Source organism: Tympanuchus pallidicinctus, unplaced genomic scaffold, assembly GCF_026119805.1.
Source record: "Tympanuchus pallidicinctus isolate F22 unplaced genomic scaffold, pur_lepc_1.0 scaffold63, whole genome shotgun sequence".
NCBI classification, from domain to species: Eukaryota; Metazoa; Chordata; class Aves; order Galliformes; family Phasianidae; genus Tympanuchus; species Tympanuchus pallidicinctus.
In genome coordinates, this window is record NW_026294784.1 from 90,962 (window position 1) to 105,936 (window position 14,975).

At 61.9% G+C, this 14,975-nt stretch overlaps 1 protein-coding gene across 5 annotated transcripts in view; it reads right to left on the reverse strand.

The window, feature by feature from the left end:
• Positions 1 to 14,975, reverse strand: part of LRP1 (LDL receptor related protein 1) — a 57,995-nt gene that overhangs the window by 21,618 nt on the left and 21,402 nt on the right. For 3 of the 5 annotated variants that reach the window (XR_008202047.1, XM_052665250.1, XM_052665249.1), the window contains exons 7-38: positions 13,076 to 13,238; positions 12,728 to 12,950; positions 12,354 to 12,543; positions 11,446 to 11,589; positions 11,101 to 11,337; positions 10,824 to 11,004; positions 10,400 to 10,622; positions 10,085 to 10,274; positions 9,434 to 9,559; positions 9,081 to 9,221; positions 8,878 to 9,003; positions 8,636 to 8,752; positions 8,486 to 8,566; positions 7,715 to 7,765; positions 6,626 to 6,793; positions 6,154 to 6,336; positions 5,833 to 6,033; positions 5,485 to 5,730; positions 5,043 to 5,240; positions 4,433 to 4,637; positions 4,182 to 4,346; positions 3,637 to 3,881; positions 3,430 to 3,561; positions 3,127 to 3,354; positions 2,858 to 3,032; positions 2,268 to 2,362; positions 2,003 to 2,152; positions 1,680 to 1,820; positions 1,462 to 1,590; positions 489 to 620; positions 242 to 376; positions 35 to 164 (exon numbers count right to left, since the gene is read on the reverse strand). Coding sequence is in view for 4 of the 5 variants with exons in the window: in XM_052665250.1 (XP_052521210.1) it covers positions 35 to 164; positions 242 to 376; positions 489 to 620; positions 1,462 to 1,590; positions 1,680 to 1,820; positions 2,003 to 2,152; positions 2,268 to 2,362; positions 2,858 to 3,032; positions 3,127 to 3,354; positions 3,430 to 3,561; positions 3,637 to 3,881; positions 4,182 to 4,346; positions 4,433 to 4,637; positions 5,043 to 5,240; positions 5,485 to 5,730; positions 5,833 to 6,033; positions 6,154 to 6,336; positions 6,626 to 6,793; positions 7,715 to 7,765; positions 8,486 to 8,566; positions 8,636 to 8,752; positions 8,878 to 9,003; positions 9,081 to 9,221; positions 9,434 to 9,559; positions 10,085 to 10,274; positions 10,400 to 10,622; positions 10,824 to 11,004; positions 11,101 to 11,337; positions 11,446 to 11,589; positions 12,354 to 12,543; positions 12,728 to 12,950; positions 13,076 to 13,238 (5,251 nt within the window). In the remaining variant the exon portion in view is untranslated. The remainder of the gene's footprint in view (positions 1 to 34; positions 165 to 241; positions 377 to 488; positions 621 to 1,461; positions 1,591 to 1,679; positions 1,821 to 2,002; positions 2,153 to 2,267; positions 2,363 to 2,857; positions 3,033 to 3,126; positions 3,355 to 3,429; positions 3,562 to 3,636; positions 3,882 to 4,181; positions 4,347 to 4,432; positions 4,638 to 5,042; positions 5,241 to 5,484; positions 5,731 to 5,832; positions 6,034 to 6,153; positions 6,337 to 6,625; positions 6,794 to 7,714; positions 7,766 to 8,485; positions 8,567 to 8,635; positions 8,753 to 8,877; positions 9,004 to 9,080; positions 9,222 to 9,433; positions 9,560 to 10,084; positions 10,275 to 10,399; positions 10,623 to 10,823; positions 11,005 to 11,100; positions 11,338 to 11,445; positions 11,590 to 12,353; positions 12,544 to 12,727; positions 12,951 to 13,075; positions 13,239 to 14,975) is intronic. The other 2 variants (XM_052665252.1, XM_052665251.1) reach the window with 1 other exon arrangement.

Below are 14,975 nucleotides of genomic sequence, written 5' to 3' on the forward strand. Positions count from 1 at the left end.
ACCCCCGGGCCACTGACAGCGTGCATTTCCTCACCCCTTCTCTGGGTGCACGGTGATGGCCCGCGGTTTGTCCAACCCCTGGGAGATGACCACGTAGCGGAAGGATCCGTTCAGCCTGGCCACCTCGATGACATCAAAGCCCTGATCTGTCCAGTAGATGTTTCCTGCACAGAGGATCTGTGAGCGCCCACCCACCCCCCACTGCCCCACAGTACCCCCCCTCAACGCAGACCCCACTCACCCGCGATCCAATCCACGGCGATGCCCTCCACGCGCCCGATGCCGTTGGTGACCACATCCTCACGCCACGTCTGATCCCTCTTGGCACGGCTGATGGTGCTCAGCCCCATGTCCACCCAATAGATGGTGTCGTTCTCTGCAGGCAGCGGGCTCACGTCAGCAACCGCCATGGGAGCCGGGGGTGCGATCGGACAGCAGCTGCACCGACCTCCCCAATCCAGAGCCCCACAGCACAGCCCACACCTCACCTGCGTGGAAGTCGATCCCCACGGCCAGCGAGGTCCCCGACACCGGAACGAGGGCGTCTGATTTGTCATTGGGGTCCAGAGGAATGCCACGGATCCCCTCATGGACAGAGTAGAGGAGGAAGGAGCCGACGCCTGCAGCACATGGGGATGCTGAGGGCAGCGCTGGGCACATCCCACCGACAGACACCCACCAACAGGGGGATGTCCTTCATGCCTCTGCTTTGCTCACACCCCTGCCTGATCACAGACTGAGTGGGTGAACGCAGAGAGGAAAAGCTGCCCTCACACAACCTGGATGGGATTGCTGTGAGTAAAGGAAGGGAAGGAGACACTCTAAACTGAGAATCGACATAGCTGGGGATGGGATGGGATGAGGCCTCTGACCATGGGGCAGCAGCAGAGAACGGCAACAGAGCCCTTCCTGGCTTCGCTCTGTGACCAGGGCTGCACCCAGAGAGGTCTGCACTGCACCCCCAGCTCAGGGCCTCACACAGCAGTGCTGACCCCCAGAGCTCCTTATGGGGCACTGACTGCATTGTGGGTCCAGGACAGACAGACAGACAGACACAGCCAGCCCCCTCCTGGCTGCCACCTCCAGCTGAGTGCTGGCACAGAGCGCTGCATCACGGCAGGGCAGTGTTGTTATTCCATCCCTGCCCTGACCCAGATGGTGCCGTAACTCCGCCAGCGCCAGCCAAAAGGACAGAACACTGCGCACACAAACAGCCTTTGAGCGGCGCTGGCACTGAGCACCATGGGGGAGGGCTCTCTTTTCTCCAAGGATGACAGTGGCAAACGAGGTAGCGCTTTGGGAGCAGCTGGGGGGACCACTCACAGCTGCAGGGCTGGGACCGCACAGCAACTTCAGCGCCTCAGGGAGCAAAGCCAACACAACACCACGCTTTCCATCGCCCCTTCCATGCGGCACTGAGCCCCAGGGCTGCCCCACAGACATGGGCACAGCAGCACTGACCTTCACAGGACTGCTGCCCGCTCTTCAGGCTGTAGCCAGCAGTGCACATACAGGAACGCGAGGTCTCCGAGGTGGGCAGGCACAGCTGCGAGCAGTCGCCGTTGTTCACGCTGCAGGGGTTTATCCCGGCTGGATGGGGAGGTGAAGGGTGAGGAGCGATGCAGGGTGGGTGCCCCCCGAGGACCCCCCGCTTCATGCAGCCCCCACCGGCCGCTCACCCTGCTGGATGCTCTCATCGTACACCTTCATGTGCATCACCAACGTGGTGCTGTTACGCAGCACCGTCACCTCTGTCCCGTCCTTCTTGTTGCAGGTCCCCATCCTCTCCGAGGCCTGGTCAGCCCACCACAGCTTGTCCCCTGCGTGCAGGGTCAGGAGCATGCAGCAGCTTTCCCCATCCCCTCCTCCCCCCGCAGCAGAGCCACGGCTCCAAGCAGCTTTAAGGCGACGGCGTGGAGGGAAGGGGCTGCGCCCACTCTCAGGGAGCAGCAGAAGGCCAGGAGGAAGGCCAGGACCCTGCAGCCCATCCCACAGCTCTCACCCATGATGGCCAGCGCGGTCGCCTTGCTCAGCTGACTCTTCACTGCCACAATCACTTCCAAGTCGCTGCCATCCAGGTTGCATCTGTTGATGGTGCCATTGCCGGAGCTGATCCAGTACAGTTTGCTCTCAGGGTAGTCGATGGCCAGACCTGGGGATGAGGAAGCAGCGGTGTCAAAAGGATTGACATCATCGGGAGGGGAGGGCGGTGCTGGCGGAGAAGATGGGAGCCCCCAGGTTGGGGCGATGTAGGGGGACACCCATACCAACAGGGCCCTTCTGGTTGGTGAAGAGAAGCGTGCGGTTGCTGCCATCCATGTTGGCCACGCTGATGTTGTCCCCATCCGTCCAGTAGAGCTTCCTGCAGTGAGGGAATGGTGAGCTGGGAGGGGGGCTGAGCCCCACAGAGATGGCCCAACGCCTGTGTGTGTCAGCCCAGAGCCTGGCACCCAGCACCCAGCCTAGAGCCCAGCACCCAACTCAGCACCCTTACACCCAGTACCTACAGGTGCAGGCTGACAGCTCCATCCCTGGGGATGGAGCTGGGTCACGTCTGCAGTCCATCCCTGCAAACCGCCATGCACGCTGCTGCAGCTTTGTGCACACACTCCTGGGACACGCACATTGGCACCCTGCTCCTCACGCACGCTCCGTGCTTGCACGCACCAGAACGCAGCCTGCTCCTTCTTGCACACCCTGCAAGCACCACCCGCACCCATCTCCCCCTCTCACACCTCCCACATGCGCTGACACACGTGGTGCACAACCTGTTCCCTGCACCACACGTGTGCTGCGTCAGCTGCGCTCTCACGTGTGCCCACGGTGGCACTCTGATGCTCCCAGACCCCACACGTACCCATGGAGGGGGTGCACCACCAGGCAGTGGGGTTTATCCAACCCCTGGATCACGGCGTTCTTGAAGGAGCCATCCAGCCGCGCCACGTTGATCTGCTTCTTGTTGGTGTCATAGCTGGTCCAGAAGAGGTTTCTGGAAACCCAATCCACAGAGAGGCCATGAGCGTTCGGCAGGTCTGAAAAGCAACAGGGAGGGACAGAGGTCAGCTGGTTCCACGGGCCGTGCAGGAGCGACGGGCTGCCCCGCAGGCAGAGCTCCTCCGCGCCCACCCGCAGACACAACGGTCTCCACGCCGGTGCCATTGATGAAGGCTCTTTTGATGGTCTGCGTGCGCACGTCGGACCAATAGATGCGCTGCTCCACAGCGTCGTAATCCACCACGGTGACGTTGTCGATGTCAGGGACGGTGAAGGAGATGATGTAGTTGTAGTAGGGGTTGTCGATGTCCACGCCGCGGATCTCCATCTGCCGTGCGTACAGCAGGAACTTCTTGAACTCTGCGGGAAGAGGGAATTTGGTGGGACCTCAGCCCTGGGGGGGGGCTGAGTGCATCCCAGCGCCCGCGGCCGCACCGTAACACGTGGTGTTGTCCTTGTCCAGCTTCATGAGGTGGGGGCAGGCACAGGACAGAGTGCGGTTGTAGTTGATGAGGCAGAGGTGGGAGCACGGCCCCTTGCCTCCATTGGCTTCGCAGGGGTTGGGCGCTGTGGAGAGGACGGGCCGTCACACACATACAAGGACCCCTATCCCAGTGTGCCCCCCACCCCACCGAGGCTCACCCAGGGGCTGCCGGGAGGGGTGGTACACCTGCAGGTCGAAGGGCTGCGTGTTGGTCCTCTGCACCACTGTCACATTGTGCCCCGTCCATTTATTGGCCTTGGCCAAGGTGTTGGTGCGCCAGTCGGTCCAGTACACCTCCCCCCCATAGAGGGTGACAGCAAAGGGGTGCGACAGGTACTCGTGGCCCCGCAGCACCTCGATGTGCCCTGTGCCATCGTACAGGGCTGAGTAGATGGCATCCGACCTGCGCCCGACAGATGGGGACAAGCGGTGAGAGCACAGAACGGGATTCAGTGCAACAGCAGCAGCCCAGGGTGTGAGCGGCCACCGCCCCGCACGGCGCTGAACTGCATTGCACACCGCAGCCCCCAATGCAGAGAAAACCCAAAGCAAAGGCTGGAATGCATCACAGACACCAACACCCCATACAGAGCAAAGGCTGCAAGCCAAGCAGACGAATGGCAGAACAGCGCAGCAGACGTCGGGGGGTGGGGATGGGAATCGCCCAGCGGGGGCTGCAGGGCGGGGGGGGACCCGAACCTACCTGGCATCAATCCAGAGGATGCGCTTCTCCAGGTAGTCCACGGTGAGCCCGTTGGGCCACCCCCCAGAGCCCGTCTCCTTGTGGATGGTGCGTCGGCCCGCACCGCTCATGGAGGCGGCCTCGATACGGGGCAGGCTGGCATCCCAATCTGTCCAGAAAAGGATCCTATGGGAACAGCGGGGCAGCACTTAGTGGGGATGCAGCAGCACCGCGTTCCCCCCGCAGTCCAAAGGAGGGTGAGCTGCTCTCACCCATAGCGGGGGTCCAGGGCGATGGCCCGCGGGTGCTCGATGTCCCCTGCCAGCAGCGTTGTGCGCATGGTGCCGTCCAGCTTGGCCACCTCGATCTGGTCCAGGTTGCTCTCTACCCAGTAGATGTTGCCGGCGATCCAATCCACCGCCAGGCCCTCTGGGGTGGCCAATCCGTACTGGATCACCACCTCGAAGCTGGTCAGAGCTGTGGGGTGCAGAGCAGTGGGGCTGAGGCCGGCTGCCCCCCCCTGCACCCATGCAGCCCTCATCCTGAATGGGTCCCCCCGGCTCAATGGGGGCATGTAGTGGGGACGCATCTGAGATTTACGCCCTCCTACAGCTGGCCCTGAACCCCAGTGGATGCGGCCCCACATCTGCGGTCCTTCCTGCCCCTCTGCAGCACTGCAGGCATCGGAAAGCACAACCGAGTTGGGGCCCCAGGCTGGGCTGCAACTACTATTAGGAAAGCACTGGGAACACTAATTAACTCCTACGTAACGAGCAGCTTTGGAGACCAGAAGGGGATCATCACCAGAGCTGTGGCGCTGCACCAGAGCCCTTCCTTCCCAGGGCCCTACCCTGACCCCTGCAGCACCCCGGGACTACACACCCCCATTCTCCAGCAGTTTGCCCCTGTAGATCTTGTCCTCCACCACATCAGTCCAGTACAGAGAGCTCTGGTTGAGGTGGAAGTCCAAGGCGATGGTGTTGCGCAGCCCGGGCACCAGGACGCTGTAATCGCCGCGGTGCAGATCGATACGACGGATCTCGTGGCGGTTGGAGAAGATGATGAACGGTTTGAAAGGGTCTGGGGACACAGGGAGAGCTCAGAAGGGAACGGGGACACAGCAGAGGGACCGGCAGACCTCAGTGGGAGGCAGCTCTGCCTCACGTCCCCCCTGTCCCACAGCAGCCAGTAGACTCTCTGCACAAAGCAGGAGCCCAAAGCCTCAGAGCCCTTCCATCCCCCCAGGTCCTGCTCGGTGCTGCAGGATCGACGCCACCCAGAGGAGGCAAAGCCGCGAGACCCTCACACCACCCCTGGCACCCACCGAGGCTGCGACAGCTCTCGCCATCGGGCTCCAGCATCCAGCCCTCATAGCACGAGCACTTGACATTGTACTTGTCCTGCTCGCACTTCTGGCTGCACTTGAGGTGCTTGGCGCAGTAGCTCTGGATCTGGCAGGTCTTGTTGTCCGCTCCCAGCTCCATGCCCAGGGGGCAGGAGCACACGATCCCCTCCCCAGGGGCCACGGTGCAGTTGTGGCTGCAGCCACCATTGTTCAGAGAGCACTGATCTGCGGGGAGGGGACGGGATGCGCAGGTCAGCTTCATCCCTGTGCACGTCACCTCCACCCCTGCACGCAGCCAGGTCCCCCCGCTCCCAGCACCCAGCTCACCGCACAGCTCGCCCTCATCGGAGCCGTCCCCGCAATCGTCGGACCCATCGCAGAGCTTCTCTGGGGGGAGGCAGATGGAGGTGTTGTTGGCACAGGTGTGCGAGGGCGGTTTGCACACCAGTGACTCGCAGTTCTCCTCGTCCGAGTTGTCCTCGCAGTCGCTGTCCCCATCACAGACCCACGCTTTACTGATGCAACGCGCTGCAGGAGGGAGGAAGGAGGGATCAGACCCAGGGACGGCACTCACTGCGCCCCCCACATCGAGCCCAGGGTGACCCCAGTGGGACGTGGCGCTGAGGTTCCCCTCTGACCCACTCTCACCCGAGTCCTTGCAGCCAAATTTGACATTGGGGTCGCAGACGTGGGTCACCCCCTCGCAGTTTTTCTCGTCGCTGGAGTCCATGCAGTCGGTGTCACCGTCGCAGCGCCAGCGCATGGGTATGCAGAGCCCATCCAGGCGGCACTGGAACTCGTCGGTGTGGCAGCCCCCAGGTGGGCGCGTGGCTGCAGGGGGGGCACGCAGCTCAGCACCTGCACCCGGGGCTGGGAGGTTGGAGAGGGGCAGCAGTGGGGCCAGAGAGGATGGGAGCTACGGGGGCACCTGGAGGGAGGCAGAGGCTGCAGGATTCCCTGCACGAGGGCAGCGGAGCCCACAGGGTGAGACTGTTCCTCTGCGCCCATCTCTCTGCCCGGCTGTGCCCACCTCCTCATTTCTACCACCCATCGCCCATTGCCCCCACCCCCAGAGCAGGGATTCAGGAGCAGCAATCGGCTTGGCCAGCCCTGGGCTCACCCTGGTTGGTGCAGTTGGCATGAGTCTCATCGCTGTAATCCCCGCAGTCGTTGTCCCCATCACAGGTCCAATGCACGGGGATGCAGCGCCCGCTGTTGCATTTGAACTGATTGCTGGAGCAGGAGTGGCTGCAGCCCGCCTCGTCGCTGTTATCCCCGCAGTCATTGTCTGGGGGGGCAAAAAGCAGAGTAAAGTACTCAGAGAGCACCCAGAGCTGAGGAGGGCTGGGCAGAGGCAGTGGGACAGAGGGGGGTTGGGGGAAGAAGTGGGAACAGCGGGGTTTGGGCAGAGCACACAGACAGACAGATGGACAGACAGACAGACGGATGGATGGACACAGGGTGGTGGCAGCCCCTCTGGTGCTGGCAAAGGGACCCCTGCAGGGGTGGCCCTACAGGGTGCATGGAGAGCCCCACGGCTCCCACCCGTCCTCTGGTCCCCTCCCAACCCCCCAACATGCTCACCAGGCGCAGCCACAGCACCGGTAGGAAACGAAACACAGAAACTGCATAGATCAGCCATGGACCTGGGGGGGAGCTGGGGATGGGGGAGCTGGGGGGCACCCAGCACCAATGGAACATGGGGGGCAGCGTGGTGAGCACGAGGTGCAGCCGTGGGGACACAGCACAGCCATGGGGGGATGCCAGCTGGAAGGAGCCTCAGCTGCCACCAGGTGATGGGGATTTGATTCTGATGATGCCGTGGTACTGGCAGAGCGCCCCGCCACCTCACCCTGCACTCGGTAACATGGCTGCTAGGCTCGCTGGCAGCGCTGCACAGCTCTGCTCTGCTGATGTCTGCTGAGTCTCTCTGCCTCCCCTGTATGGGGATCCTCAGCATGAAGGGGGTGGGCAGCCTTGGGAGCTATGCCCTCACTTCTGCAGCACGGGAGACCCTCCCTGACCCTACAGCCTGAGCTTCCCCACAGACTGCATATGGGGAGCACTGCACCAAGCTGTGAGAGCCACTGCTGCAGCATCTGGAGAGAGCCGGCCTGAGGGGGCTGCGGCACTCCGGGTTTGGGGGCAGGATTTGGGGGTTGTGTGGGGGCCAGGGGAGGGGCCGGTGCATGTTGATCTATGCACTAACCGGTAGGTTTTGGACAGTTCTTTTCGTCAGAGCCATCCCCACAATCTTTTTCTGAAACACAGAACCAACCAAGACAGGAGGGTGGGCACAATGACAAACACAACGCCACGGCACACGCACAGAGAGCAGCACAAGGATGGACACACCGACAGGGACACACAGACACACTGAGCTGAGGGAGGGGAGGTCAGAAGCAGTGGATTTGTTGCGGCCGGGGGGGTCCTGCTGTCAGTGCAGTCCCCTGCCCTTGGCTGCACCTGGGTGGGAGGACAGGAAACGCACAGCCCCTCAGCGGAGCAGCTCCAGGGGGGGCTGACCCAGGGAGGTTGGGGGGCTCCACGGAGCAGCTTTCACCCCACAGCTCTCTGCTCATCCCCTGCGCACACCAAGCGCGCTCTGCGGCTCAGCGCACGCCTCACCTGCTCTGAAGCCACTAATTAACCCTAACAACGCAGAGCTGGTAGGAAGAGGAAATGAACCTGTGGGGAAGGAAGGCGGCCTGGGGGCAAACCCTTCTCCCCAGCCCTGACCACAGAGCTGAGCCCTTCGCTGCCTTCCCAGAGTTTTGGCACCTTGCAAACAGCGCTGAAATGCGCGCTGCCAGGCTGCTCCTGCAGCCCCACGCAGCCAAGGCAATGCGGGTCTCAGCGCTGCAGCTCAGCCAACACCTCCTCCCTGCACTTCTCTGGTGCTCAGCAGGAGTGCCCTGCAGACAGATGCGAGCTCCAAGTCTGATCTCACCATCCCTGCTTGCCCCTTCCAGCCCCTTACCGTTGTCGCAGCGCCAGTTGATGTTTATGCAGCGGCCGTTGTTGCACGTGAACTGTGTCAGGGGGAAGCAGGTGGGGTAGGCTGCGGAGGAGGGAGAGGCACCGTCAGCACAGCCACAGTCCCCCCCCATCCCGAGGGACCCCCACTCACCGCACAATGCCGATTCGTCCGAGCGGTCACCGCAGTCATCATCCAGGTCACACGTCCAAGAGATGGGGATGCAGCGCCCGCTGGCGCAGGAGAACTGGTTGGGGGAGCAGGTCCGGGCTGGGCAGGTCAGACAGACAAACAGACAGATAGAGCACCATCGGCCAGCAGCACCCAGGGAGAGGAGCCCCCCAGGCACCAAACCTCCCCCAGGCCCCAAAGCTCCCCCCCACGGAGCTCCTCACCCGAGCAGGTGGAGTTGGACTCGTCCTCGTTGTTCCCGCAGTCATTATCACCATCGCACAGCCAGCGGTTGGGGATGCAGCGGTTGTTCTTGCACTTGAAGCGGTCCGAGGGGCAGGTGTGCTGGTCTGTGGAGGGGGGACACGCTCAGGACCGGCCCATTCCCCCCCCAGACCTCCCATCTCACCACAAAGGGGTTACGCACGGCACAACTCGGGCGCCTCATCGCTGTTGTCCAGGCAGTCGTTGTCCCCGTCGCATTTCCAGCGCTCCTGGATGCAGCGGTTGTTCTTGCAGGCGAACTCTCCGGGCTGGCACTGAGGAGGGGGGATGTAGGAGGGGTTGGCTGCAAAGGAAAAGCAGAGAGGGGGGAATGGTAACCAGGAGGTGTGGGGACAGCAGCGGGGACAGCAGCGAGGACCACCTGTGTCCCAATGCCCGCACGGCCGCCCCACAGCTTCCAGACACAGCACAGCCATGAGCACAGCAGGGCAGGACGCAGCACCTCGGCATGGAGATGCAGACCCCCACACCCCCCATCCCCCAGGGAAGTCGTACCCTCACAGGTGACAGAATCTGCTCCCAGGATCTGATCCTCGGCGCAGGCGCACTGCCGGCCCCGCGGCGTGGCCAAGCAAAGGCTGCTGCAGCCACCGTTGTTGACTCGGCATTTGTTGGAGCCCACTGTGGGGACAGAGAGGGGCAGCAGAAAGGGGTTCAGCACTCAGATGGTTGCTGACTCAGCTCCCCAGGATCCCCAGCGGGCCCCACAGCTGGAACACGACTGCAGAACCCAATTCACCGGCACCGGGGTTCTCCCAGGGGATGTGGATGCCCCGTCCCTGGAGGTGTTTGACGCCAGGTCAGATGGGGCCCTGGGCAGCCTGGTCTGGTATTAAACAGGGAGGTTGGTGGCCCTGCACGCAGCAGGGGGGTTGGAGCTTCGTGATCCTTGAGGCCCCTTCCAACCCGAGCCGTTTTGTGATTCTGCGATTCAGGTGCTGAACCGGCCAGTAAGACCAGGAGGGAGAGGGAGAAAGGAGAGAGGAAAGGAGGGAAGGATGTGGGAAGGATGTGGGATGGAAAGCTGAGTGTCCAGGGTATAACCAAGTGTGGGCAGCTCTTCAGCAGGGCCCTGCCTCCCAGCCTGCCCCTCCTCCAGACCTCCCGGCCCCCCACCCCAGGCCTCGGGTCCCTGCAGCCGCTCGCCTTGCTGCTGCTGAGCGTCGTACATCCGGATCTCGAAGATGGGCGGGCGCTCGTTGCGCAGCAGGCTGACAGCCTTGGAGCTCTGGTCCAGGCGGTAGATGCTGCCGCTGCGGTACTCGGTCCAGAAGAGGAAGCTGCTGTAGTGGCACAGCCCAAAGGCGTGGTTCAGCTCCGGGCCCTCGTAGACGATCTGCAGGTGTGGAAGGAGAGGACTGCTACCAGACACGCCGTGGGGCAGCGCCATGGGGCGGGACGAGGGGGGGCAGAGGCGAGCCAGCCCCGAGGCCATCAGGGAAGCCAAGGGCACTGACCCACCTTGCGCTCGGTGCCATTGAGGTAAACCATCTCGATGCGATCGTAGAAAGCATCCACCCAGTAGAGGATCTTGGCTGGGATGTCCAGGCTGAGCCCGTTGGGCCACAGGACGGTTTTGGAGGTGATGAAGACGTTGCGATTGGAGCCGTCCATCCAGGCCCGCTCGATTTTGCCCCTCTTGCTGTCCTTTGGGTCCTCCTCCCAGTCTGTCCAATACATCCACCTGCAGCCAATGCTGCCATCACACACAGACCCACCCCAGGCAAACAGCACCTCAAAATCCCAAATGCATCCCATGCACATCCCACACACAGCCCACACACACCCCATACCCATCCCACGCACACCATACGCACCCCATACCCATCCCATGCACACCCCACACACAGCCATGAGGACCCCCCAGGCCCCGCCCTGCGCCCACCCATTCAGAGGATCCACCACGATGGCTCGTGGATGTGTCATCTTCCCCTCGATCAACGTCTTGCGTGTCTGAGCCGCCTTCTCCAGCCGTGCCACGCTGATGGTCTTTTTGGGGCCGTCGTCGGTCCAGTACAGGTTGTTCCCCATCCAATCCACGGCAATCCCTTCCACGTTGTGGATTCCTATGGGGAAAAGCAGCGTTAGGAAGCAGCGTGAGGATGAGGAGCAGTGCCGGCCCTGCGGTGCTCGTGGCACCATCCGTCCCCACGGCAGCACACCGTCCTTCAGGATGGTCTCCCTCTCCGTGCCATCGATCTTCTGCCTCCCGATCAGGTAGCTGGTGGTGTCAGCAAAATAGATGAAGCCGGTCTCAGCGTGGAAATCCAGAGCGCGTGGGTTCATCAGGTTCTCAATGGGGATCATGTGCTCGTCCGGCACTTTGGCCCCCATGTCCATCCCACGGATGATGCCGGGACGCCCTTTGCCGTACACCAGGAACAGCTCATGCTCAGGCTCTGTGGGGACAACAGGGCAGCTCCAGCACCGGATGGGAATTTGGGCTGCATGTGAGGGGGGGAAGGAGGGCTGCGTGCCCCCTGGAGCAGCACAGGTGCAGCACTCACTTTTGCAGGACTTCCCATCGCTGCCCAGGCTGAACCCGGAGCGGCAGCGGCACGTGCGGCTCTTATGGCTGTTCCCCAGCAGGCAGATATCAGAGCAGCCCCCCGGTTTGCCAAACTGGTCGGGTTCACAGGCATGGCTCCTCACTGCAGAGAGAGGAGAGCAGAGAGGGGCTCAGCACAGAACACCGTGCAGCCCCACGTGCCCGGCCCTGAGCCCCCAGAGCGCACAGAAATCCCGATTACTTTTATGTCCCGGAAAATGCCAGGCGGGCTGCTGGCACTAAGAGGATTTTCAGTGTGTAAATTGATTAACTGCAAGAATGGGGCTGGAGGTGGAGCAGCATTGGCGGGGGGGGCAAAGCACACAGCATCACTGCTGGGACCTGCTGGTGCTCACAGCCCCATCGTGGGAATGGCCAGCCACGAATGTTCCACAGTGCTGCCTCCGCTCTCAGTTCCCTTTGCTCTCCAGCGAGGGCATTCATCACCTGGCCTGGGAAGGCTGCTGCTTCCATCCCTGCTGCTCCCATCTCCTCTCCTTCCTTTCTTCCACTTCCTCTCCTTCCACCACTGCTGCTCACATTGCACACCGATGACACACAGAGCCCACAGAGGTGCCAGCTGCCCCAGGAGCCTTACCCAGCAATACCCCCAACCTCGAGCTGCCCACTGCCCCCCATCCCTCACCCACACACTGTGCCTCTACCAAAGGACCTCATCATCCCATCCCACCTCATCCCATCCCACCCCACCCCACCCCACCCCATCCCATCCCATCCCATCCCATCCCATCCCATCCCATCCCATCTCACCCCACCCCATCCCATCCCATCCCATCCCACCCCACCCCACCCCACCCCATCCCATCCCATCCCATCCCATCCCATCCCATCCTATCCCATCCCCACCTGTGGGTTGCCGCCGCTGGTGGTAGATGTGCAGCGCTCCGCCTTTATCCACACGTGTCACCACCTGGTACTCCGTGCTGTTGAAGCGGTTGACGCGGATGACGCTCGTCTTCTGCTGAGCGTTGGCGTTGTCCGAGTTGGTGGCATAGAGGTAGTTCTCAAAGACTGTCAGGCCATAGAGGTGCTCGATCTGAAGGCACAGACAGTGGTCAGCACACAGAGCCCAGCCTTGGGGTGCTGCTGTGCACTGCGAGGCAGGAGACGGGGGCCCCAGCGTGTGCCGTGAGGCAGGAGACGGGGGTCTTGCTCTGCACCACGGGGAGGAGATGGGGGCCCTGCTGCGCACCACAGAACAAGAGATGCGTCCCGCTCACCAGGATGCCCTGGATGATGGTGTGCCGGTTCTTGCCCTCGTAATCCACCACCTCGATGTAGTCCAGGTAGGCATCAGCCCAGTACACCAGGCGGCTCACCAGGTCCAGGGTGATGCCATGTGGGAACACGATCTTACTGTCCACCAGCTTGGTGCGGTTCTGCCCGTCCATATCGCAGCGCTCCACTTTGGGGATCTGCCCGTAGTCCGTGAAGAACACTTTGCTGCCAGGGAGAAAGAGATGGCGCTCAGCGCATGCACTGCACAGCCTCCCTGAACGCCTGCAGCAGACGGATGTGAGCTGCTCCCCCACTGGACCCCCCTCTCCCGGCCCCATAGCCATGCTCACCCCATGGCTGGGTCCAGTGCGATCCCTTTGGGGTTGTAGAGCTCCAGGTCCAGCAGGGTGACGCAGGTGAGGCCATTTTTGTTGCAGACAAAGATCCGGTCGTCGATGTCATCCACAAAGTAGAAGTTGCCCGTCAGCCAATCGATGGCCATCTGCTCCACGTCTGTATGGGGGGGAAGCGATGGAAATTGGGGGGAGTTGTAGGGCAGGAGCTGCCCCATAGAGGGGGACACACAGCACAGTACACAGAACCACACAGAGATGGAAGCAAAGAACAACAGCAGTGATTTAAATCATAGGGACCCCCCAGCCCTACTCTGCCGTGAATGGGGACACACACAGCTCGGTCTGTCCAGGCTGACCCCACAGCAGCCCATCCCACAGAGCTCTCCTTACATCCTCACATCCCATCCAAATCTCCCATTTCAGTTTGGGGCAATTTCCCCTCTCCCTGTCATGCAGACCCCAATGAAGGCTCCGTCCCCTTCCTCCCTACGGCCCCAGTTGGGGTCCTTGGAGCTGCACTGCCCACACTGAGCACTGTGCCTGTAGGGAGGGCTCTGCAGGTGGGGATGGCTGTGTAGGGTGAGCAGCACGGGGCTGGGATACAGCAAGTGCAGTATAGGGTGTAGCAATGGGGTTCAGGTGCAGCACTGAGGTTGGAATGCAGCAATGGGGTTGAGGTGCATCATGAGATTAGGGGGCAGCACAGGGTCAGGATGCAGCAATGGGGTTGGGGTGCAGCAGTGGAATTGGGGTACATCATAGGATTGGGATGCAGGAGCGGGGTTGGGGTGCAACAATGGGGTCAGAGCGCAGCAGTGGGGTTGAGGTGCAACAATGGGGTTGGAGTACAGCTTGGGGTCAACATGCAATACTGCACTGGAATGGAGCAAAGAAGGCTGCAGGGTGACCTCAGTGCAGCCTGCAGCGACCAAAGGGAGCCTACAAACGGGAGGGGGTCAACTCTTGGAAAGGGAGATGACAGCAGGACAAGGGAAATGGTGTGAAGTTGAGGGAGGGCAGATGGAGGTTGGATGTCAGGGGAAGTTCTGTGCTGTGAGGGGCTGAACAGCTGCCCAGAGAGGCTGTGATGCCCCGTCCATCCCTGGAGGTGTTGGAGGCTGGATGGGACCCTGGGCTGCTGTGAAACGTGGAGGTTGGTGGCCCTGAGTGTGGCGGGGGGTTGGAGCTCCGTGATCCTTGAGCTCCCTTCCAACTCTGGCCATTCTGTGATTGTGTGAATGCAGCACAGGGTTGGGGTGCAACAAGGGGTGCAGCAGTGGGGGCTGAGCCCCACCCCCAGCCCCATGGAGCAGTGGGGAACAGCAGCAGCTGAAGCACAGCGCAGCACTGCCCAGCACCTCCATAGAGAGGAGCACTGCACCAAAGCAACACCAAACTTTCCCCCACACTTCAGCAGTTGGCAGCAGCGCAGCGCTGACTCACAGTCATAGGACAGAGTGCAGGATATGGGGGGGGGGGGGGCACATTGAGGGTGCTCTGGGGCCGTGAGCCCCCCAGCAGCTGCAGACACAGCTGGGCAATGCCCAGCCGCTGCCTGCAATGGGGGCTGTGCTGCCAGGGGGCTGGGGGGGTCGGACCCCCGCCCAATGCTGGGGGTGACGCACTCTGCTGCTCCTCACCCAGGCTGTATTTTTGCAGCTGGAAAGCATTACGCTCCTCAAAGGCTTTTGTTTTTCACATCCCCATCCCACCCCCTCCACTGCAGGAATCAGTTCACAAGACCATTATTATTATTAATTATTATTACTATTATTATTTTCCATCTTTTCTGGGGCTTTGGCTCCACCTGGATGGACTTTCTGCACACATTCAGCAGACGGACCCCCCATTACAACCCGCAGCCCCTACTGCGCCAAACCCCTATCCATGTGCC